Here is a 25,003-nt window from a genome sequence, read left to right as displayed (position 1 = left end):
ACAATAACCTGGGGGAAAGGATTTGCCTCTTCTTTGAGGCATCTCTTACATAGATGAATACATTAAGCAGGCATTAATTCTGCAGAAGGAAAATTGAGTAATTCCTTGTATGAAAACTTTGGATTGAGAGAGGAAGGAGTTTTCTGAGGGAGTCCAGTAAACAAAGTTACAGCTCTGTAGTTTTGTGTCAACATTACATACCTCTGGTTTGCTGTATTGTAGCAATTACCCATTCCCTGACCAGTAACATAAACTGCAAACATTCCTGAACTGCTTAAAAAAATTGTGGAGTCATAAAGCAGTAAAATTTACAGAACTGTGAGTTAGTTTGGGTTAACAGATAACTTCTTGTACAAGATCCTGTAGGATTGTAAAAGCTGTTTTACTCCTTTAGTTTTTTTTCTTACAATTGTATTAAGATGTTTTGGGTATGATTTATTTAAACAAAACAATAATGCTTTTACCGACTGTAAAAATATAAGTGTGTTTTGTAGGACTGTATCTTCTGAATGGTTCTTGTAAAAGTCATCTTTCAAAGCCAATAGGATCAATTTAAACGTAGTGTCATAAAATACAAAGAAGCAGTGAAAAAAGTTAGATCTATGTCCAGCAGGCCTCATGGGACACAGCTGATGCTGACTTTTCAGTGGTCTTTTGTTCACAGACAAAGGACCTACTCAGGATCCACACAGAAGCCACCTCTTGGGATATTAAATTGTCTGTTCAGTGGATTTGTTGTCTTGCTTGAATTTGGTTTTGGTATCAGTACTGGAGAATAGTGACACCATAGAACAAAGAGTTTTTTTGGTTGCATTTCTAATATAACCTGTAAGGTACAGGACTTATTTTGGCTGCTATAAATTAACAGTGTGCTTTACTGAATACTGTCATAATTGCAGTCTCTCTTGAAAGCCACCAATCCCTCATTCTTCTGGATGAAAATAATTTGTGGGAATTCAGATTCAGAAACTTCTGCTTAACTGAGTGACAGGGAATATGGTTCTTATTTGGCTATTGTGCTGCAGACCAGGCAGTCCATTCTTGCACTTAAGCTTTGTAGCTGCAAAAGAAAAAATACTGGATGTCTTCGTATGCTTTGAGTAACACTGGGTGTTGACAATGTTTATTATTTTGGGGAGAGTTCTAAGCATTCCTTCAGCTGTGCCATTTTATTACATTATTTCCTATTGCTCTGTGTTGTGCAGGGGTAGGCATGTGCTGTGCTGGTGTTGAATAGGAGTGTGCTTTGGCATGCTAAATACTGTCAAATCTAGTTCTGAGTAATTTATAACCAGGAGAGTTCATCAAGAAGGGGGAAAATTCTTTTTTGAAAGCCTAATCTGGTGACAAATTGACTGGAGATTCAAGTAGTGTCCATAAATCCCTTGGCTTTTCGAGAGTGCTCCATTAGTAGTGGTTGCACAGCCCTTCTCCCTGACATGCTAAAATATTTGCCTGGGCATCCTGATTGAATCACCCAGCACATGTCAGCCATCACTGGTTATTTAGAAAACTAGATACACTGCTGCCAAGTGAGACTGTGCAGGAAAAGAATGCAGCTCCATGCTGGAGCTTAGGGATGGTGTAAGAACTAATGTATCCTATTAAAGCTAAAAAGGAAAATTAGGCAGGGAGATCACTAGTTGATGTGGGATTTAGATGTAGCACTAGAACTGTGCTCTGTTGCTGGTTGTTCAGTTTGTAGGACTCTTCTGGGGTGAACAAAAAGTAGACTTTTTGCATCTTCATTGATTTGAAAAATAGTATTTTGAATTGAAATTGAAAAATAGTATTTCAAGTGAAAATAAAAACTGCTCATATCCCCAGAGGATGCTACCTTTGTAGCATTGTACTTTTAAAAATATGAACTGTACACTTTAGGAAAGGAATGATTAATGAAGGAGGGAATGTCAGCATGCTTCCCTAAGTCACTAAGAAAGAGGGAGTGGTATCGGTGGTGTGGAAGAGGCATTTGCATCCCATTTTCCTAATTTCTCAGTCTGCTCTTAAAATGTGTCCTCAGTACTGGATGCTTTGCAGGGGTTTTCCACCACTCCACGGCTTCACTTTAATATAAGTAACCATAGATTCATTACATATGCACGTCTGTTCTTGAGAGAAGGTAAATTACTGATTCTGATCCATGCTTTAAGTTATGGGCTAATTATTTTATTGGGGGTGGCCAGAATATTCAGTGTAGCCATGAAGGTACAGGTGTCCCAGGTGTGTTAGGCACAGTCATGAAGTCAGTGAAAGGTAAATTTGGTTTTAAAGGTAAAATTTAAAAGGTAAAAGTGAGGTTTTAAGGGCAAAAGAAGCTGAGCTCACATGCAGAAGTAGCTCTTTGTACCCAGCCATATCCCACATTGATCCAGAGCTTTGTTTCAAGGCTGTGCTTTTGGTTTGGACGATTTGATGGAAGTCTAGCACAGGTATTGTGATGTGGCCTTAAAAGAGCTGATCTGTCTCTCACTGTGTGGGTTATAAGTGCAATTGCTTAATCCTTACCTGCCCCAAGGACAGCTATCATAGATAGCTATCATAGAAAGAGTTCCTCCTGGAGACCCCCTCAGGGTGGGATCAAAGCAGAGAATTGCAAGCTGCTCCATTATAATGTGTAGACTGCTGTAAAGTGTTCCCTAATCTTCCTATCTATGTGATAAGTACATGAAGTTTGACTCAATGATCTTGGAGGTCTTTTACAACCTTAATGATTCTATGATACTATATATTTATATATATGTCTGTGCACATATCCTTTTCTTTCATTAAGTTTTTCATTTCTCTGATTAAAATGCTTGTGACCAGCTAGAATTTCTGTGAGGAGAAAGAAGAAGCATTGCATCTTTTTAAACCTTAATGATTGATAAATTTTTTCCCTTTTTAAATTTGAGAATGTAATCAGGTTACAGAATACAAGTCATGTTTCTGCCCCAATGTGAACTCCTCTGGTTGTTACATCCCAAGGCCTTTATTACATGGAGTCATCAAGACCCTGAACAAAGACAGTCAATCTTTATATAGTGAAAAAAACAGCTTTCTTTTAGTTATTTAGTAAAAATAATAATTCTAAGAGCAATATTTTTTGCCTTTCCAAGCATTTTACACTATTTTGTTGAGTTTATTCTAACCAGAGGAATATGACCCTCTCCTAGTAGTGAAACTTCCATTGAACTCTGATGGAGGAAATCTAGATCGAGGCACTTTCTTTTAATTATTAATTTAGTTTCTTTAGTGTTTGTGAATCTTACTGAAAACTTGGTGGCAATACAATTACAAAAGCATGTGCAGATGTCTCAGTGTCATACACGTTTGTGTACATTTCTGGAATCTGTTTGGGAGGGGGAGAAGGACGGATGAAGTCTGATTCTCCATGTTCCTCTATTTTCTTCTCTGTAAGATGGCGATGTTTGGATTTCATGCAATTTTACATGTCACTCATGCTCTTGGCAAGTGACTACACAAAGATAATAGCAGCCGGAGAAACAGAGCTCTGCTCCTCTGGGCTCTTACAGAGAGGCTGGATTGCTCTCTTTGAGCCAGCACATGGATGAAAGTCTGCTATCAAAGCCTCATTTACCAAAGAGGTAGATAGCAATTTTATGTATTGAGGGAGTAGAAAAAACCAGCCTCACTCTTGGACACCTGCCTTTCAGATACACATTTGTTAGTCGCAAAACAGAGAACTGAGTGCTGCAGATGCAAAGCAAACACTTTCATGTCTTCTCTGAATATGCTTTAAGGACAGTTTTCCTGCATGGGTATCTATAATGGTTATTGTCTATAATTTTGTAGCTTCTGCAAGTTGTAATTTGGTCCAGGCCCCATAGCTTCCAGATGGTTTTGAATAAATGGAAGTTGAACACTTGTTATAGATGCTATTCCAAAGATAATTCTGCCATTAGCATTTGTGGTGTTGCATATGTTGTTCATGACATACAGCTAATGACATAAAGCAATAACATCACCATCCCTGGAAGTGTTATAAAGGCATGTGGATGTGGCACTTGGGGACATGGTTTGCTGGGGAACACAGTGGTGCTGCTTTAATAGTTGGACTCGATGATCTTGTAGATCTTTTCCAACCATAGTGATTTTATGATTCTATAAACATTTGCTGTAAATGTTCCTTATATGTGTGAACAGTGCCTCTCAAAATGTGTAGTTAGCATTTGAGTGTTTAGATACTTTCCAGAGCCAATAAAGACATTGTTTTGCTTGGGTTTTTGTATTTTTTTTAGATACTGACCGAGCTTTAGTACTGCTGGAGGAATATTGCAAAAAACTACGGAAGCCAGAAGAGCAACAATTGAAAAAAGCCATCAGAAAGGTGATGGGCATCTTTAAGAGCAGCTTGTTCCAGGCACTTCTAGGTAGGTACTAATGTCTAATACTAGGTGCACTCTCTTGGAGGTCAGAGCTAGGTTAGACCTAGTAACTTTCTTATTAGTCACTATTTATTTCGTGTTTATGGTGAAAAGTGTGTTGAGGTGATCCTTACAGGCTCTCTGAGCAGAAACTCATTGTTCTGATATTTCAAAGGTATTTTCTTACTTTCAGAGAAAGAAAAGTAACAGAGACCTAACAGAAGTTAAGGTATTGAGTAGTTACTCCTAAACCTTGCTACTTTGCTTTATTTAATGCAAGATACTGAGTCAGAGTAGGATATAACTGTTTATGCAAAGCTGAAGATGAAGCCATCTCCACAGGTAAATGGCCAAAGTTTGCTTGATTTCACTGGCACCAAGTAGCATTGAAAATCTTTGTGTCTTTTGAATTATGTTTTTGTGAAAAGTGAGAAACTAAGTGAGAAACAGAGAAACTAAAAAATGAGTTAAGAAAATTGCTCCAGGACACAGTTTGTCAGAATGTTCCCATTCATGTGATGTTGCAGTGTTCAAATAGATGTGCTGGCATATCACTCAGTCTTTCTTCCACATACTTGAAGATCCCCATTTCATCTTGTAAGTGATGTTAAAATCAAGGGCTTGTTGTTTTGGAGCTTTATATAAAGCAGCCTCCATAAGTTGTTATATATGATGTTTTCAATGAACATACCTGTTTGCCTTGGCATTCCTGTTGTTCCCTGTTCTGTGCCCGAGCTGCCAGTTATGGGAAGTGGTGACTGTGACCGTGCATGTCCCTTGCTCTACCTCCCTCTGCCCTTTCGCTCACATTGCATGGTCGTTCCTTCACACACATCTATATTTTGTGAGGAACTTGCCTCAAGGGTGCATTTCCTAACACAGATCATATTTGTGGAAGCACACATGCCTTCAACTTATGGCTGTTTGAAGCCAGAGTATCAGCTGTGCTCCTTGCAGAGCACAGTCAGGACCAGTTATGGAAAAATTTTGATTAATGTCATAAAAGTGGAAGCACATTAATAATGCATTAATACTGTGAAGACAATGGAGGTCTGGAACTAGTTTCAGGAATTTCTGTAGCATTTGTGGAAAATATGTATTGCCAGTCTCTAACATTTCCTGCAAATGGAATTGATTAATGTTAATGCTATTTCACTTATAACTTTAATTAACTTATTTAAAGCTATTAGCTTTATTTTATAAACTTTACATAACTTTAATGCTCTGTATGCTTTTAAAAAGGAAATAGATTAATAATGGAATTGAATTTACCAAATAGTTGTAAATAGATTTAAAAAAAAAAAAAATCTTGGACCTTTCCATATTGTTTTTATGAAGGTGACTATGGATATAGAAATGTATACTAAAGAAATATACCAGTCACAGAAGTGACATTAGCTGTACATTTACTTCTGCACTACTTGGAAGTAGTTAGAATACTTCAGAGTATTCTAACAACATGTGTGCTTTGTGTTTGGCTATGCTACAAGATCTGCTGATGTATTACACATGTTAGAAATGAAAAAGTGATTATAACTACATTAAAGTTGAACCCAAAGAAGAACTTGCATCCTTTGATTGCTGCAATAACAGGTTGAGGAGTATGGTGTTACAGAAGTTGGCATTTTAATTTGTGGGCCTTTAGATGTCTTTTCTTTCTTCTTAAATGCTTCCTTTTATAGAAGAGATTTGGGAATTGTGAGACATGTTCAAAGTCTTTCATTATTACATTTGGTTTGTTACTTGGTTGGTCTAGATTCTGGAACAATACTTAAGAGGGATCTCCCCTCTGTGAGATGAGACATCCTACAAATTTTAAATGTGGTAGATGATATTCCACAATCAATAATGAGATTCTTGCATAATTAGTATTTAAAAAGACCCTCACTTCTGTAACATCTGTTTTAGCTTCATGGCATAATTTCTCTATTCACCTATAAATCAGACCACCACACAAAGGAATACCTAATGCAGAGCTTCTGGTCTCTTTTTAAGTGCTGTACTGCTAATGTTCCTTTGTCTTTTATATTTACAGACTGTCTAATGGTCTTGAAAGTGTCCATTTTTCTGTGCCTGATTTTAATGAGTCTTAATTTCCAGAGTCTGTGTTCGTTGCTTTCCAAAACTCTCTCATTTATAGCTGTCAAATATTGGTTTTATCCAGAATGATTGACCTCTCCAATATTTAGGCTGTAACTACTAATGAAAAATGTGTTTTTTGTACACAATCTTTAACCTGGATGCAGAGATATACATTCTTACCAGGAATAAAGTTTACATAGCTTTTTTATTTTATGTGCCAAATTCAGTTTTTGTAGGTCCCAGAGCTTCAGTGGAATTTAGTTCCTTTACAAATAAATTAATCCATTGTAACCATCTCTGTCCTTTAAGTGTGGGTTCAATTCTTATTAACTTCCAAAAGGCTTTAAAAATCTGTAGGATGTCTTAAATTGAGTATAACAAGAACAGATAAAGAAAAATAATAACAGAGTCACTTTTCAAACCTATTGCTGTCTAGTTCCTTTTATTCTCAAATTTATGCTTGTGTGATTATGCTGATTTGATTCAGTTATCTTTGAACTTGGCTTCTCAATGTGTGTGTGTGTGACTATTTTTATCTTCAATGTGTTTCATAAATATTAAATGTGGAATACTGAAGTGGGGTAACATGAGAGAAAGGAAGATTCAATTTTTTTTTCTTCCATATATTCTACACATGCAAGAAGCCACTACAGTCATGTAAGGAAAAGTTCTGTAAGTAATTTATAGGAAGATTATTGAAGGATCGTCCTTTTACATATTAATTCTGGTTCAAAAGCATTCCCTTCTTCCTTTGGGCTGTTCTTGTTGCAGGACTTCTTGCTACAGTAGCTGTGCTCAGTGACAGCTGAGTTAGTTGCTAACAGGCACATTTTCAAAGTGACATGTGGAACTGCAGTCTCTGGAGTCCCACTTACACTCCAGTGGCCCAAACACAATGCTTTGAAAATCCAGCCTTAAGAGGAGGGAGAAGGAGCAACTCTTCAGAAGGAGCATGCAAGGAGAAGAACATGAATTTAGATATTGACATTAATCTTAATTCTAGATTTCTTTCACCAGAAGGATTTTACCTATTCTTCTATGGGCAGTGAGGAGTTATGCTGTTTTTGGGACCTTGTAAAGCTTTTTTTCTTTTTGTAGGGTCATCTTTCACTAGCTGATATTAAAATCACAAGGTTCTCTTAAATTGTAGCACATGTGCTGATGAGAACATTTTTAAAACCCTGCATGGAAGAGGAAATGAAACCTCCAGAAATCCAAATGCCTCATTTGTTGGGATTGTCTCATAATGGGGCATCTTGGAGACATCATGCTGAGATAAAAAAGGGAAATCATGAAAGAGAGTAATAATAGTCATCTGGATGTGTCAAAGCAACCAAATTTTTTTTTTTTCAGTTCTGTTCTTTATGAAACTTCATAAATTTTAATAATGCAGTACATAGTTAAGTAGAATTTATTTTGAGAAACCTCTGCTATATATTTGTCTAGCCTTCATTTCATTAAGAAAAGTGCATGATTCCACAGCTTAAAGGGTGGTTCTCTGGAATGAGAATGGATAAAAGAGGTTTATATCAGGGTTGTTTGGGTTTTTTTGTAGATACATCTCTATAAAACATCATTTTGTTTCTAGTAGGAATTAAAGTGCCACAAATAACTGTAATCATCTTATGCAGTATTAGGTAAAAACTAATCTCTATAGGTTTTTCTAAAATTCGGATAAACCCAATCTGCAATTGGTGACGTATTTCCTGAGGGCTTTGAAACCATGTCTTATGTTTTTTTCTCACGCTTGCGTAACTTTGCCTGAGTTTTAAAATACCATATTTCCAATTAAAATCTACATCACTATTTTTTTTTCCTAAGTGGTATTGTACCATTTTTGCAGAATAATGTGGATGTTCTAAAACTGCTCTGAAAAATTGCTGTAGTAAACATTACTGTTACAGAATTTACTCACAATCTGTGTCACAGCCTGCACTTAGAGACTTGGGGTACAATGTTACATTTCCAGTAGGCTGGTTTTTTTAAACTCTTCCTCATCCAGCTCACTTTTAAATAAACCTTGTTGTAAAAATCCATTTTAAAAGAGTGATTGTGCCTTTTAAATCAAGTCAAAAAGGAAGTCAGATGATTTTTCTGAGATCACATATTGCTCTTCTGTTAAAAGATTGTTTAAATGAAGTGGAAGTATAACTCAATAGTGTTCCATTAGTCTCCAAAATTTCAGAGATCTAGTTAAATCTTGTATTCTGCCATGTTATTGGAAGGTACCTAGGACAGATAGGGTACATAAAGAGAACATTTCAGAGATTGAAAGCAAGTTTCCCTTTGATTTAATTATTTTAGGACATATATATCTATTAAAAATAGCATAGCCTTTGAGAAATGCAATTATTTATTATACCTAGCATGAAGCAAGCCAAGAGCTTGATTTCCTATGGATTTGTCTTAGTTTGACTGACCTCAGTGTCTACAAAGTTGTGAGCTGGGACTGACATTTTTCTTGCCCTTTGGGCCATTGTTAAATTTCTGGATAGTTTAGAAAAAAAAAAAAAAAAAACTGGAGAGGAAACTATCATAGGAGTAATGATGGAATGTTGGAATATGTCACTGTCATAAAAAGAAAACTCTAAGAATGAAAAACGAGGAAGATTTTGATAGGCATAGCCAGGCATGTCAACTAAGAATAATGATGAAAAATGTCCCCCATGTTATGAAGGCTTTAATGCTGAGAAGAATGATGATACTGTTGACCATATAGGGAGAAGAAGAAAAATACAGATTAGTGGGAAGAGAAGGGATTTGTTTAGGCATGTTGTGTTTGAGGAGAAAGTTTTTAATTAAATTTGAGAATAGAGGGAAGGAGGTAGGTCAGGACTGGGAAACAGATGTATGAAAAGCAGGATGCATGATAAGAAAAACAGACCTGCTTCACAGTCCTGGGCTGGAGAATGGGCCTGTACCAAAGTAGGTGTGAAGAACAAATAAAGATGCCAGAAAATGCAAAAATGGAGTGCTGGTCATACATGGGTAGTGCTGAGATTTGCACAAAAGGCATAGAAATAATCTATTAAATACTGAAGGTTGTTACTGTCTGGTCCTGTGATCTTGTCTTTAGGAAACACTGCTATCATATTTTCAGGTTTTTCTTCACAACCACCAAGACTTCTTTTGTACTTCTTTCTTTGAGCAAACATTTAACATTCATGGCATCAGAGAAAACAAGGCAATGTCCAATTTTGGAAGGTTCCTGATAAAGCTACTAGTATTGAAGAAATCCAAATGGAGAACTTGTTTGACAGTCACCTTTCTGAGGTGAGGCAATGGTGACTGTCACTACTAACCATCTTTCTCAGTCCATAGGAGGAAGCATGTTTTTGTACTTAGTGCTGTGTCAGTGTTTCAGGGACCAGAAGGACATGAAATGAATTGCTGTGCTGGGAGACTTTTCAACAGGAAAGCACAACTAGGTGTTGCCTATTTATACTTTCCAAGCTTGCTCTCAGTAGATGTTTTTGTCCCAGTCACATTCTTAGTGTGCTCAACTACGCGCAGTGCTCCTGGATGTAAGGTCACTTGTCTCCTATGTAATTGCTCTCTAGACTTACTTTCAGTGTGCTGGTTTTTGGTCACTGCCAGGCTGTTTCATCCACAGTAACAACACTGAATTCCTCAGGTGTTAATCCAGTGCAACCGAGCCTGTGTCCAGCCCAGGGACATTAAGCAATCCTCTTGTGGAGGGCCTGCATCCACCATTCGTGATGTCAAAGAATAAACCCCTGTTGTTTTTGCTTGCCTGAGATCATCTGTTGGGGTGATTCTCTCAGAGATTTATATTCAGACCTTCCCTGACTGAGAAATGCAGATTCCTTCATAGCTGTATCTAAAAATATTTAAACCCTCCCTGACTATTAAAAATGTTGAGGAGCAAAAGAAATGTGCAAAACCTCTTCAGTGCTCTGTCACATTTGAGAGATGCTCAAATGACATCTCTGACAATGGGGAAGCCTGTTATTACTTTGCACAGAGTCCTACTTTCCCAAACTGGCATCTTTCTTTGTTGCAGCATAAATTACAGCAGAACTGAAATTGAAATTCAAGGGCAGCTTTTGTTTTGCCTGAAGACAGCTGCAGCTGCTTTTATTCTTGAAGTCCAATTCACTTAGTAAGCAAATTTTGTGCTTTCTCTCAAAAGAGCTAAAGGTAGTGCTCGATCTTTGGGATGGTTTGAAGCTGTGTGATCTTTTTCTTTTATGAGCTTGGGGCTGGATTGCAGCCAGCTGGAGAGACTAACCCCTTGCAGTTCTCCAGTGAAAGTCTGGTCACAAGGAGTGGACTGTTTGTTAAAAAAGGGAAAAAGGCGGATCTGTAGTAACTGGTTTCTAGTGGATTTTGGCCCACTGCTGTTTTTGCTTCCATGGCAGTGCAATTTCTCTTGCATTTTTATAATTTCTCTCAATCTCTTACAATTCTTCTCAACCCATGGTGCCTGTGGATACTTTGGAGGAAATAAGGCTTCTTTTCTTCTATCAGGCTGCATTGACAGTGGGCTGAGGGTCCAGATTTTGCTGGTGAGAGCTGACAGGTGGATGCACGTGGAGAAAGAAGACAGACAGACATCATGTTGCTGTAGAGGGATTGGAGTGAAGATACCCAGAGATGGGAGTTTGAAAGAGTGACAGAGTGGGTCAGGTTGGAATGGACCACTGGAGATCACCTAGTCCAATCTCCCTGCTTAAGCAGGGGTTCCCTAGAGCATGTCACTCAGAATTGTGTTCGGATGGCTTTTGCATATCTCCACGGGAGGAGACCCACAGCCTCTCTGGGCAACCCTTGTGTTTCACTGACATCTGAAATATTACAGTTTTTCTTAGTTGTGTCTGTGATAGAGGAGCTGAAATGTTTCTCAGAATTGCTTTAGTCTTTGGTACTTACTGGGTGTTAAGGTGATGTCTTACTGGTTAGAGATGAGAAGCAAAGAGAGCCAGGGCATGGTGCTCTCTGTTCTTGCTGGCCAGCCTGGTGATGTGAGTAGCCAGCTTCTTAGTATTAAAGCTGTTTCCCACCTTGAGGGAGGGTGTGTGCAAAGATGTGGGAATCTTGTTTGGTACCCTAAATCAGTTTATATTTGAAAGACTTTAAATATTAAAAGTTTGTGAATTACCAGGAAAGACCTCAACCCGAAACTGAAGCTCTGCTACCTCTTGCTTTTATGGGAGTGAATGCTGATGACCACTGATAAATAGAAGATCCCAGCCCAGGTCTGTATCTGGATTCTCAGCCTATCCAAGTACAAGAAGAAACCGATTACAGCACTGATACAACCTGGGTAATACATAATCACTTGTAATCCTAATGCAACACTCTGCTCGTGTTTTGCTGCCTTTTAACCCATGAATGATAACATTTACATCTCAGACAAGGAATTCAGAACCTTTCAGGACTTTTGTGATTTGATATGCAAAAACTGTGCATTAGAAATAAACCATTTTTGATAGGAGCAATGTGATAAGTGTTGAGGTTGTTGGTTTTCAATATCCAGCAAAGAATAAAAGCTCTGTTTTGTTTCTGTAGGTTTTTTTTAAATTTTGTTTTGTTTTTTTTTAAAGTGCAACTTGGCCATATGGATTCTGTATATAATTAGAATTAATAAAATGCAGTTGCAGCAGCTGTTACTGTGTGGCTGCTGTCCCAATGTGAAGCTTTTCTTTCTCTTTGCATTAAATAGGGATAGCCCTATATTGTTGGTTTGTGATGAGAACTAGAGACAAATTATTAAGAGATTAATTTAGATAATTTGGTTTTATTTTGAATAATGCAGTTTCCTTTTTCAGAATATAAAAGAACAATGAGATAGATGATTTTCTTTTGGTGTCAGAGAAAGAAAGACTGGATTTATATCTTGCTAATGTAGTTTGTACATCTACTAATAAAATGGAAGAAAATAATCTGGGGCAAGCTGTTCCATCACTAATCCCAATGTTTATTTTTTGTCTCTAAAATAGCAGAGCTGTTCTCCCTTGCTAATGTTTTGGTCTGCAGAGTCATTTTAGGCTAGACTGTGGTGTGACTTTTGTTCAGTGAATATGACTTTTTAAGAAATTGCATGGTAATTTTGGAATCACAGAAACATTTTAGCCTTGAAGAGTGTTATACCTTGTGTTTCTCAAAGCTGTTAGAAATGAGCTGAGTTTATTACCTAGTGCCACCACTGTGGATCTTTTGGAATCTCAGTATCCTTTTTACTTAACTCTGTGCTTCCAGTGTGTTGTGGGAGTCAGTGGAAAAATACTGATCAGAATGGTTTAAGTGCAATTGGGATTGAACGCTGAACAGTAAGACGCATCAAAGTAAACTAGTTAATCTTAGATACACATACCTGTGTATATTTGTGAATTTATATATCTATATATAAAATGCTTATATTAATTCATATATACATATTGTGGTGGGTAACTGTGGATGTATTTATCTCAAACTTCTGCTGTAGGTTGCTCAGGTATTATTCTGTACTTGGGAGCTCTGTTGAGTATTAAAGTGTGTCTTGACAAGAAATGCTGCGGACTGTGTTATTCATTCCCATCGTGCTTTGATTCTGTCATGAGACATTTTCTGTGGTTATTTGTGTTCTGTCACCCTGATCTGCCTCTGAGATAATTATGTGCTCTTTGCAAAGAAGACTGAATTTATGTCTTTAATTTTTTCTTTCCTGTCTTCATTTTATCATCATAGTTATGTGGCTTTGAATATCTGCTGATATAGCTGATTAAGGCACCATTGCACAAAATCCCAGGCTTTAGAAACACAAAATAGTTATGTTATTCCATTATGTTATGTTACTTTGTGTTATGCAGAAAGGATGTAGTATTTATTTTCAAACAATGTTTAAAGAAGAGAACTAGGTAAGTGATCAGAGGGCAGTGCTATTTATTTAACCTCAAACTTGTTTTCTTCAAAAATCCTGCTTCATTCAGTGTGCAGAAGGGGCAGGACTCGTGTCATGAGCAAGTATTTAATTCATTGCTTTCCTATCATTATTTACTCTGTGAGAGGTGGTACTGAAACCTTGAGAAATAGAAGTAAAAATATAATATTTTTGAGGCCTGATTGGAGACCCTTCTGACCTGATACATCACTACATGCACCACTTCTTGTGTCTGACCACAGCCCCAGCTGCAACAGGGAGTGTCACCGTTCCAGCAAGACTGTCTTAGTGTCTCCTTTTGGGTACTTTAAACATGAGTGTTATCTGATGGGTGATCATTTTTGAAAAATACTCTGTATGTGACTTTCTGACCTCAGTGAGACTATCACTAGGAGTCAAGGGTAGGATCTAATTCCCAGGGTAGCATTTAATGCTCTTAAGCTAAAGAACTCTCAAGAAATCTTCTTACTGCTCTCAGCCTTTCAGCTCCTCAGATAAATGGTACAAAGGTTGCTCGGGCAGCTTTCCCAGAGCAGGCCCACTCTGTATACTGAATCAAGTGTCAGAGCAGAGGGAAAAGTGATGTGTGACCATAGACCTAAAGTGTGACGCTTTCTAACTTTGGGAGTACCTTGGCAACATTATCAGTGTTTTGGAGTTAGTTTTTCATAGTGATTTCCTAGACTTTAAGGATAGCAAAGAGAGCTTCTCTTAACAATTTCCATTGTGTGATGGTATTAATAACACACATGTTTTAAAGCAACGTCAAAACTGTTGGATGCTTCCCCCTGAGCCTTCGCTGCCTGAGCTTTTAGAGATGCTGATGCTACTGAAAGTGCTGCTTCCTTTCTCTTAGACCAGATTTTTATCCCAATAGTTAGATAGTTTAGATGAACTACATGATTTCTACTACAAAACAAATGGAGTATCTTTCCAAGCAGACAGTAATTAGATAGCAAGAGAAATCCAGCCTAATTGCAGTGAGACAGAGGGATAGATACAGGGTTGAAATGTTTAGTGGCTATTTTTTCCCAAAGCTTGCATTTTCTTGAGTTGTTTTTGATCTCCAGTGTTGAACTGAACTGCAACTTCTTTCTTTTTCTTCTTTAACCTCTCAAACCAAAGGGCTGTTGTTTTTTTATTCTTGCTACTGTTTCATACCCAGCCTGTCTTTTGAGGATTTAAAAGTTTTGGTGTGGTAGACTGCAATTCTCATGTTTGTTTAGTTGTGTTTAACATATAGAAATTAATTTATGGTTTACATTTTGTAAATGCAATGTGGAAGACTATAAATACACTTCAAAAAAAGTATCTTTCAACTCTATTAAAAGTTGAAGTAGTCTAACTCTTCCTCTAAGTAAAGTTTAGAGTGACATCTTGTGGTTACACTGATTTCAAATGCATATATCTGTTGGCATTATTTTATTTTGTCCACAGTAAGCATGGTGTTTTCTGTTTCAAAATGTTCTGGTTTGCTCACCAGAAGTCTATAATGATTTCCATTATGGCTTTTGGAAGATAAGAAAAAGCATTGCTGTGTGTCAAGGCCCTGTAGGTGTAGTTTATCTTTTACTGCATGAAGTTTGTCCCGTGTTCCTGTGAGTTTCTAGTGTTCTGAATTCCAATTCAAGATGTTTTAATGCTCTTCTAGCCATTTACAATTTCTCAAGGAGTTTCAAATAGCCATAATGCCAAGTGGGAGCACAACATCTCTCAGCAAAATGTCTTTGTGCCATTTCATTAACTGTCCACACATTTGCTTAGGTTTCGGTAAAGGTAAATATGTTCTGGAAGCTGGCATGGAGGATTTGTCAACGTGTACATGGCCAAGCCCATTGCAGATCCATACTGCAGTAGTGTATATGTGTGCTTCCTATGGATCAGCCTCCAAAGTGTTGGGTGCAATGCACCACCACCAAACTGTTTCCAAATGCCTAGAAGGTGCTCAGACTACAGTTTTGTGCAGTTTATCTAAATGAAATGCAAACTTTTTCAATGCCAGGTGGTGATAGAGAATAATTCTGTGCCAGAAGCTTAAAGAACCTGGGGAAATGCGAGATTTGCTTTCACTTTTGAGAAGCCCACTGTAGAGATACAGGAGTAGTGGCCCTGCAAAGGGTTTTGGCTGGAGTCAGCAATGTATTGCCTGGTTCAGTCTCTTAAATTAACGAGACAAGGGTTTTTTCCCATTCCTCCACATTAAAGAGGAGAAAGATGGTGATAATCTGCTAGGTCAAGTTTTAACTATATAAAATGTTGATTAATGTTGCCATGGAGCCCACCTGGCAGATTGAATACCTGATTGTAAAATTAACTGTTCAATAAAAGACACTTGACCTTTCTAAGAAATAAATTCTATTTAGGAGAACAGATTCATTAATGCATCTTAAATGAAAAGTCCCTCTAGCACTGCTCCATGGCACATCACTCGTAATGTATGTCCCCAGGTCTGTTGTCAAGTCTTTTGACATGAGAGGCTGGATTCAGGAAAGGATTCTGTGTTTGTGAAACACAGGTTTTTGTTGGAGGTACTTTGTTCATGTGAGGATGCCAGCACTGATTGATGTGATATGCTGGCAATGTTAAGGATTTTTAGCTTTGTGGTAAAGCACACAAGGAACATAAAATCCAAGAAGCCCAGCTCAGTGATCCTAAAAGAGCCATCTGGTGACCTCATTTATTAATTTGATGAAAAAACAAAGATGTGATGTTTTCAATTAAGATGAATGTTTGCCTGCCCTGCCAGAATTGGTTTTGGTGGATAAGTAAATACAAGTTAAGCTTTTAATATAATCCTAATACTGAAACTGGAAGCGCTTATGTAGACTGGGTGTAAAACAGAGCAAGTCATTTGGACGGCCTCTCAGAGTGGGTTGGCCTGTAAAAATTATGTTTGAAGTACTCAAAGTGTGTTTAAATGACATATTTACAGGGATAATTCTGGAGATTTCCCTGGCAAAGTGCCTCCACCCATTCTAACAGAGACTAAATAGTGAATAAATTTGTAGATAATATTCATATGTATTGTTAAACAGCAGCTTTTTTGCTGCATCTTGTCCAAACATAAAAAGGGGAATGCATTTCAGTAGTAAACCAAGTGATACTTAAATATATCCTTTGCTTATTTCAGAGCAGCAGTATGTGAGTTAATGAATATTTATCAAATGCACTATAGCCCCTGAATAAGAAGCACTATGGCTGTGCAAAGCATAGTTTATTTCAAGCTCTTACCTAGCCATTTTGACCATTTGCTAAATGTACTGGAGAGTAAGCATACAAAACTTGCTATAATGCTGACTTGATTTTTTTTCTTTAAATGGGAGCAGAATCAGGACACACTTTTCAAAAGTATAATAATTGCAGGAATGTAGGTGCTCTACTTAACCCGAGGAAAAAGCTCTTCACTTAATTAGCTGCCTGGCATTTTGCAATAAATGGTAATATAAAAAGGTTGTATTAACACAGTGCAATATAGAAAGACTTTGTTAGATTTTATTACATTTTCTGCTTGGTAATTTATTATGATTACAAAGCCTAGTTCTTTTGCTTATCTGGTAATTATAGCAAGGTGTTTATAAGCAGGAGTTCCAGCTGCTTTTCTGTATAGTCTCATTAGAAGTGAAATTAGAAAGCTTTTTAGACTGTTAATTTTTGCTCACTACACAGGGTGCATAAAGCATTCTGAAATGCATGGGGAAATCTGGGATCAACATTATATTTTGTGAATCGCTAAATGAGTTTCCAGCAAGGACAATGAATCTCATAGATTTAGATGATCTTCAGAGGAAAGCCTCTTTATTTTGAAGACCACATTTGTAAAATCCTCCTCAGGAATAGGGAGGTAACTAATATTCCCCATTCCATCAAAAAGCAGTTTTGGGTGTCTGTGTATACAGTCTCCATTTAACACTTGGGAGGGTCTGGTGACAATGTTCGTGTCTGAATAAAACAAAAGCCTCCTGAGGAGTCCTGTCCTTGTGCGTGGTGCCCAGCTGACCACAGCTCCGCTGGGACTTTTTTATGGATTGCAAAACCCAGCTGATCTGAACAAAAGCTTTAGTGACTGACCCAAGACCTCACAGGACACTTGTGACTGAACACAGAGCTTAACTAAGGAATCCAAAGCTTACATCATATCATGAGATCATCCTGATTTAGGCTGTCAGGCTTAAGTTATAATGGAAAGCATTGTCTGTTTTCATTCTCTTGGAGAGAATTTAAGCCAGTCAAGAGCCTATTCTTGTTCAGTTTTATCTTCACTGTAGAAGATGGGATAGGATATCTACCTAGAGCAAAAGTGGGCCACAAAATGACAGGCAGTAATTAGAAATCAGAACATTTGCAAATAGGGACAGACATTTACTGGTGTTAAAACTATTAATACATGTCTCTGTATATTGCATTGCTCATGATAAATGCTTACTTTTACATATTTGTTAATTACTGGAAATTATTTGACTTACAGTTTGGACAAATGAATGTCTGTTGCAGGATGGAATTGCCATCTGTGAGATTTTTCACTGGTGGTCTCGCTTTGGGAGGTACTTGTTCATAATGTGAAATCTGCATGATTATGATGAAACAAATCAGCTTCATGAACTCTGATGCAATAAAGATCAATATTTTAATGAGAATACAAAATCAAACCTGGATATTTTATTGATATTTTACTAAACTTGCCATTATTCTGACCCTCTGTAAGTGAAAGCCCACTGATTTTATTTTCTATTTTATTTTTTATTTTTTATTTTATTTTTTATTTTATTTTTAATTTTTTATTTTATATTTTATTTTATATTTTATTTTATATTTTATTTTATTTTATATTTTATTTTATATTTTATTTTATTTTATATTTTATTTTATATTTTATTTTATATTTTTTATTTTTTATTTTATTTTTTATTTTTTATTTTATTTTTTATTTTATTTTTTATTTTATATGGGAACATATGTTCCCAGTCATTAGTGTCTCTCTGGAGAGGAACTTTATATAAGGGCATGGAGTAATAGGACAAGGAGAAATGTCTTTTAACTGAAAGAGAGCTTATTGAATCACAGAATCACAGAATACACTGGGTTGGGTTGGACCCATTAGTTTCATTGAGTCCAGCTCCTGTCCCTGCACAGGACCATCCCCAAGAGTCACACCATGTGCCTGAGAGCATTGTCCAAATGCTTCTAGAACTCTGTCAGGCTTGGTGCTATGACCACTTCCCTGGGGAGCCTGTTCCAGTGAACAACCATGCTCTGGGTAAAGAAGCTTTTCCTAATATCCAGTCTAAATCTCTCCTGACACAAATGTAGGCCGTGCCCTCTGGTTCTGTCACTGGTCATCACAGACCAGTGAGGAGAGATCAGTGTCTGTCCCTCCTCTTCCCCTCATGAGAAGTTGCAGACTGCCATGAGGTCTCCCCTCAGTCTCCTCCAGGCTGAACAGACACAGTGCCCCCAGCCACTCCTCATACAGTTTCCCCTCAAGGCCCTTCACCATCTTTGTGGCCCTCCTTTGGATGCTGTCTAATAGTTTAATATCTTTCTTATATTGTGGTGACCAGAACTGCACAAATTATTCAAAGTTAGATTATATATAAATTACAAATTCTTTAATGTGAGGATGATAAAGTCCTATAATATGTTGTCCAGAGAAGTTTTGGATGTCCCATCCCTGAGAGTTAACCATGGTTAGGCTGAATGGGGCTTTGAACAGCTTGGCCCAATGAAAGGTGTGTCTGCCCATGGCAGCAGGGCTGGATTAGATGATCTTTAAAGTCCCTTCCAACCCAAACCAATCTAGGATTCTGTGAACTGAGCTAGGAGCAGAGGAAAGCTTAAATAACTGTGACCAATACTTGTGCTTTATCCACAGGCCCAAAGAAACTGAGAGTGAGATTCAGTCCTCATAACTTGCACCGCAGTTGCATTGGCTTTTAGAATTATGGTAATACCCCTAAATATAAGGGCGTATCTCTTTAGGCAGTAGAAAAAGATGGTGCCTTTGAAAGCAGGAGATCCTATTTGAGCTGAGATTACCTGGTTAGATTGGCTGAATTGTGTACTAAAAATTCAGCCAAACCAGAACAACAAAAAGAGCAAACAAACAAGAACAGTGAAAACAACAACTGCTTTAAAACATGGTCTAAAAATTCTGTTTCTGGATTGAGCTGGCTTTATTTCTGGAAGATCTTTGTTTTTCAGAACAGATAGTCCTGTAGAAGGAACCTTTTTTAGTTTGGACATTATATCTAGTTGTGCAATGGATTTTTTTTGCACCAGTTTCAGTATAATTTACTTAAGGAGTCTGAGCTGGAGACATGTGAAACACCAAGCCAAGAAAATCTGTCCTGTGTGTGGTGCAAATGTTGCATGTCAGAAGGAAGGATAAGATTGCTCAAAAGCTTTGTTGGTGATTCCTGGTGATTAAGTGGGGTGCATAGGTGACAGCATAAGAATCCCAGTTGACACTCCACACAAATTAAAATATATACATCTTTCATTAACTGCTTGTCTGGGACTATAATAGTTGCTAGAGTAACCTAAAAACAGGACTGTAAATATTGGATAAGTACATCTGGTACTTTAATGAGATAAAGTAACTGCCAGGCTCTTGGGAAGGTAAGGGACAAGCACTCTTTGTTCAGCTTTGCAAAATGTATTGTTTATCACGTAGGGCTTTGAGGCTTGGGAATTACTACTAAGCCCCAGTTTCCCACTGGAGTGCCTTTGTGTTATCTCTTATGTTATTCATGACCTTTTCTGTCAAAATATTCCTTCCTTTTAAGATCTTGGTTGAAGGAGAAAATCAATCAAACAGGTTAGTAAATTTGTAGAAGAGATTGTGAATTAGCTATTTTCTTCACTATATTTTCAGCTCTGGTCTCTGCAGTTAAGATGAAAGGGTGGGATTTGTGCCTTTTGGGGGGACTTGCCTCTTTTTTACTATATCTCTCCTCAGCCCAGGATGTCAACTCTCTCTTGAAGTACCAGAGTGCTGAGGGGTTTCCTTCAGCATTTGCCTACGGAAACTTGGTATAGCATTAAGATGTAGGGTGAAGGTCCCTGTAATAAGGCTATTCTCTCTTTGTATCCTGTTTTTCTGCAAGTTATTTTTACTTTCACTTTTTACTTTCACTAAAGAAAGGCTTAAAAAATGAACTGTAATGGCAGTTTGTCAAGCACTAGATTTGTGTTTGTGCCTGTAGCTTTGGGTATTGATTGTCAGTTGGTGAGGAGATGGATCTCTGGAGAAATGGGATGGAATTGTGAGGCACAATACAGTAATAATGCTGTAATAATGTTATGCCAGGTGCATTTTGCATTTAAATGAGTTGGTATTAAATCAAGAGAGTCCTAAGGTACTGGAGGATGTCTGGGTGAAGAAAAAGGCCAGTGCCTTGAACTTTTGCTAAGCAGTATGGGTGATAAGTAAAGGATTAGAGAGGAAGACAAAGGATAGCTAGGACATATACACAGGTCTCAGTGGGATAAATGCATAAATCCTGATTGGATTACAAATTTGAATAGACAACTTAAATACCTTCTAGTAAGAATTGTGTTACATGGTTGCACTAGGTTTGTGGGATAACCTGTGCTGGCAAAGTGCTCTCATCCAGTACCACTTTTAAGGATAAACACAAGAACTGCAGAATTTCTCAGTCCAGATTCACATTCTGAAAGATTTGCACTTAAAAAAATCAGATGTGAAAGTTTCTGGAAGAATCTTCGTTGAAACAGGTCTTGTTTTACTGTGTAAGGGAAATACATGCTAAGCTCTGCCAAAGATTTGGAGATATGGATGTTCCTGAATAGAAATATCTTCACAAAACTCACAAGCTTTTTTGTAGGATTGTGATTCATTCAAATTGTCAACTTCCTCCAGTGTCTTTAGTGCCAATCCTCATCATGTGTTTGAAAAGCATGTAGCATAAAAATAGCAAGGAAAAAAGGAAAATGTTATAGTTTGACATAGTTGCTCTATGCCATACATCATCCTTTTGCTGCAAAAGAGCCTCAGAGAATATTACAATTCCTTTTCATTGCTTTCCCTGGAAGTCACTGGATGAGAGGTATGGTATGCTCATATCTCAAACCCACTGCTCATCATTTATTGCTATAAATTGCTATTAACTGCACTAAAATTGTGCCACAAACTGCAGTGACTTTCCCCAAACCAAAAGCTATTTGAAAAGTGTTTGGCAAAGAAGAAAGTTTTGAGGAGTCTTTCACTAAACAATAAATTTACAATAATTTCCAGCTAACACTTTTTTTGCTTGGAAGTACAATTTCCATAGTGCAGTGAAAAGGTCTAAAGAATTTGTTGTATACAAGTTATATCTTTAGGGCTCTCAATGGCACCAGGAGTGAATTCCAAACCTCTTGGGTGTGACTGCACAGCTGAGGGTGACAGAGATTCTCTTCTCTTTCTGAACTGGATAATGCTCTCATAAAGCAGCATCCAGTAAAGCGTGGAGATCTCATGTGGAAGCAATATACACAAGTGCTAGGACTGAACAGATGGCTCACAAATGCAGAAGAAGCTGCAGTCAGCAAATTCTTAATGGTTTGCTTCAAGTATGGTTACATGACAAAGTTACTGCAAGGCAAGCAGGAGTACGGATTTCCAGCAAGTTTATGAACTGCCCATGTGCATACTCTCACTGTCCAACAAACCGCTCTCAAAGAATGTATTGACAGCTGAAATTAGTTGAAAATGTCTTTATTAGTGAACTATCCTGAGAATGCACATATTTCCACATGGGGGACTCAGTCATCTACATGTAAAGCAGCTTGAATGGTTTCTGACAAGGTTTTGGCCCATTTGACCAGCATTCTTTCCAACCATTCACAGCCCAGGCATCATCCCCATAAATCAGTGTACATGGCTGCTCTGTTCTGGAGGCTAAGAGAATTTTAAAGTATGAATCTGAGCTCAGGTCTAGAAGGTGATTCCAAGTGTGTGTAGTTGACATGGCATAGCTTGTGTACTGAGTATTGGGTAACATCTCACAAACACTGTCAGAACATGCCTTTAGACTGTTCTTCAGATCTTGCAGATTGTCCCCATTGACCTTATGGAAGTGCATCTTCTTTTGTCTAGGCTAAATAATATGCCTGATAGCAGTCGCTCAATACCTTGTTCTTGTAGCTAAATGTGTCATTACCGTGTCCAAGTTGATCCAATGGCTTGTATAGCCTCTGTGGACAAATATGTTGTCTGTGAAGAGCCCTGGGTGGCTGCTAGTTAATGCATAAAAAAATAAGGCTCATAGAGTTGATGAAAATGGGAACCTTTGGAAATTTTTTAGTCATCTTTCTAAAGGAATTATGGTTCACAGTCTGGAGTGCAGCCTTGACATAGCCCAGAAAGCCAACCATGGCCTGGGGTGCATCAAAAGCAGCACGACCAACAGGGCAAGAGAGGTGTTTCTCCTGCTCTATTCTACTCTGGTGAGACCCCATCTGGTGTACTGCATCCCCTCTCTGGAATCCTCAGCACAGGGAAGACATGAACCTGTTACAGCAGATCCAGAGAAGAGTCATGAAAATGATCACAAGGATGGAACACCTCTCCAGTTAAGGAAGACTGAGGGAGTTGGAGCTGTTTGGCCTGGAGAAGAGAAGGCTCCAGGAGGACCTTACTGTGACATTTTAATGCTTGAAGGGAGCTTATAAGAAGGATGGGGACAGACTTTTTAGTAAGACCTGTGGCAATCAGTCAAGGAGGAATGGTTTTTAGGTAAAAGGGGTTGATTTAGACTAGATAAAAGGATTTATTTTTTTTTTTTAATGTGAGGGTGGTGAGGTACTGGCACAGATTGCCCAGAGAGGTGGCAGCTGCCCCATCCCTGAAAACATTCAAGGTCAGGTTGGATAGGACTCTGAGAAAATTGATCTAGTGGAAGATGTCCCTGGATCATTGTAGGGAGGTTGGCCTAGATGGCCTCTCAAAATCTTTTCCAATCCAAGTGATTCTGTGATATGAGTATTGGCCATATTCACCGTGAGGAAGCTCTCTGGATTGCTCTGGTTTAATCCCCTGACCCTGTGCTGACTCCTCCATCCCTGTCAGTCCAGTGGATGAATAATTTTGACAGCCTCTGCTCTTTTCTGATCACAGGATATAGGGCCTGGCAGCAGCAGACTAACTTTACATATGGAACCTCATCCTGACTAAAGCTTCTTCTACATTACCACTTCAATATTGTAAAAAACTTCATTTGGCCTAACAATTAAATATCTCCTGACAATATCTCCAGTTCATTGATCCGAAAAACATCAATTATTTTTATTAAACACAAATATTTTCAATAGGGATTTTCTGCATGCTGTACAAAACTTCAGCATTTTACATATAATTTAAGTGCTCTATAATACTTTGATGATCTTTCCTCTGGTTATTTGCTCTGTTGAGACCAAGCATGAAAAATGCCTTTTTCACAGCATCTGCACCACTAGAAAACTCAAATTATTTTAAGGAAGTAAAATCTTCCCATCCCAAACAGCAGTAAAAGTCCATTTTGTCACAGCAATATCCCAGTGATGAATGTTCAAGGGCAAAGCTTTGATTAATGACAGCTGCAGTTTGGATTTCACTGATGGTGATTTTGTACCTCCTTCTAGACAGCTGCACACTTACTGCAAGTATCTAACTAGACATATTTATTATGCTAGTTTGGTTAAATAGTCATATAAATGAAGCATATGGATACTTGTAGAATTTGCATCTGCAGCGTGTGACTATTACGTGAAGTAGGCTCTAGGAGAAGAGTATCCCTCCTTCTGTTGAGATACTCCTGTTTTGTTAAATTAAGGAGGTCTCTGATTAGGTTCCATAGAAGGAAAATACCAGTCTGTTAAAAGTCATGGGGGATGAAGGGGTGCAGTTGTTTTCTATTCAGAAGCACATTAATACAATGAAAGTTGTCCAGTAATTTAAGCTGCCCTTCCAAAGTGTTGAGTTTAGCAAAAAATTAGCAAATTTTGGGTGAGCATAGCAAACTGTAAAGCAAATATACTTCCTTCTAGTAAGTGCTCTTTTTTTATAAATGTGAAAGACTAGTCAGCAGTTTTGCTGCTGGAATTGTTGTGCAGGATTGCAACTGTAAATAGGATATTGTGACAACTTGGTGGGAGTAAAGCTAAGGTGAGACTCCTAAAATGACTGGTTTCACCTGTAAATTGTTACTATAATGTAATTAAAGTGGTGGTTGTGCAGTGATTGTTGGGGACTTGTATTTTGCATGCAAGCAAAGCTGTAGTGAAACCATCAATATGATCCATAATGCAAATTCTGTCTCTTTTATTGTACAGATGTTATTTCAACTCGAAGTTGTGTTAGATGATGTAAAGTGTGTCTTCCTCCATTTTATGCCCAGGCATCTCCTGCAAAATAGAAGCTCTCATCTCCATTTCTACTACTCTCCTCTACCCATTTCTTTAAGTATTAGATTTTTTGAAGCTATCCATTTGTAAACTATTTTACAAATATTATTTTACACACAAGACAGAAAATAATGTAATAAGGTTGATTATACACATTGGCAGATATCAAACAGGCTTCAGGTCCTTGGTGTGCTATGTTCCCTGACCTTGTCTCTGCCTGAGCAAGGGTTCCAGCTCTTCTTGGCCTGTCCATGCTTGCCTCCTCTTTGCCCTGGTGTTTTCCCCCACC

General features: G+C 37.8%; 1 protein-coding gene across 6 annotated transcripts in view; it reads left to right on the top strand.

Annotated features, from left to right (window-relative positions):
* The window catches only part of DLG2 (discs large MAGUK scaffold protein 2), a 986,158-nt gene that overhangs the window by 13,793 nt on the left and 947,362 nt on the right, over nucleotides 1-25,003 (top strand). For all 6 annotated transcript variants that reach the window (XM_033516385.1, XM_033516379.1, XM_033516378.1 and 3 more), the window contains exon 3: nucleotides 4,242-4,373. In XM_033516385.1, coding sequence (XP_033372276.1) covers nucleotides 4,242-4,373 — 132 coding nt within the window. The remainder of the gene's footprint in view (nucleotides 1-4,241; nucleotides 4,374-25,003) is intronic.

Source organism: Parus major, chromosome 1 (assembly GCF_001522545.3).
Source record: "Parus major isolate Abel chromosome 1, Parus_major1.1, whole genome shotgun sequence".
NCBI lineage: Eukaryota > Metazoa > Chordata > Aves > Passeriformes > Paridae > Parus > Parus major.
The sequence above is the reverse complement of the archived record's forward strand: the minus strand, read 5'-3'. Positions and strand labels throughout refer to the sequence as shown.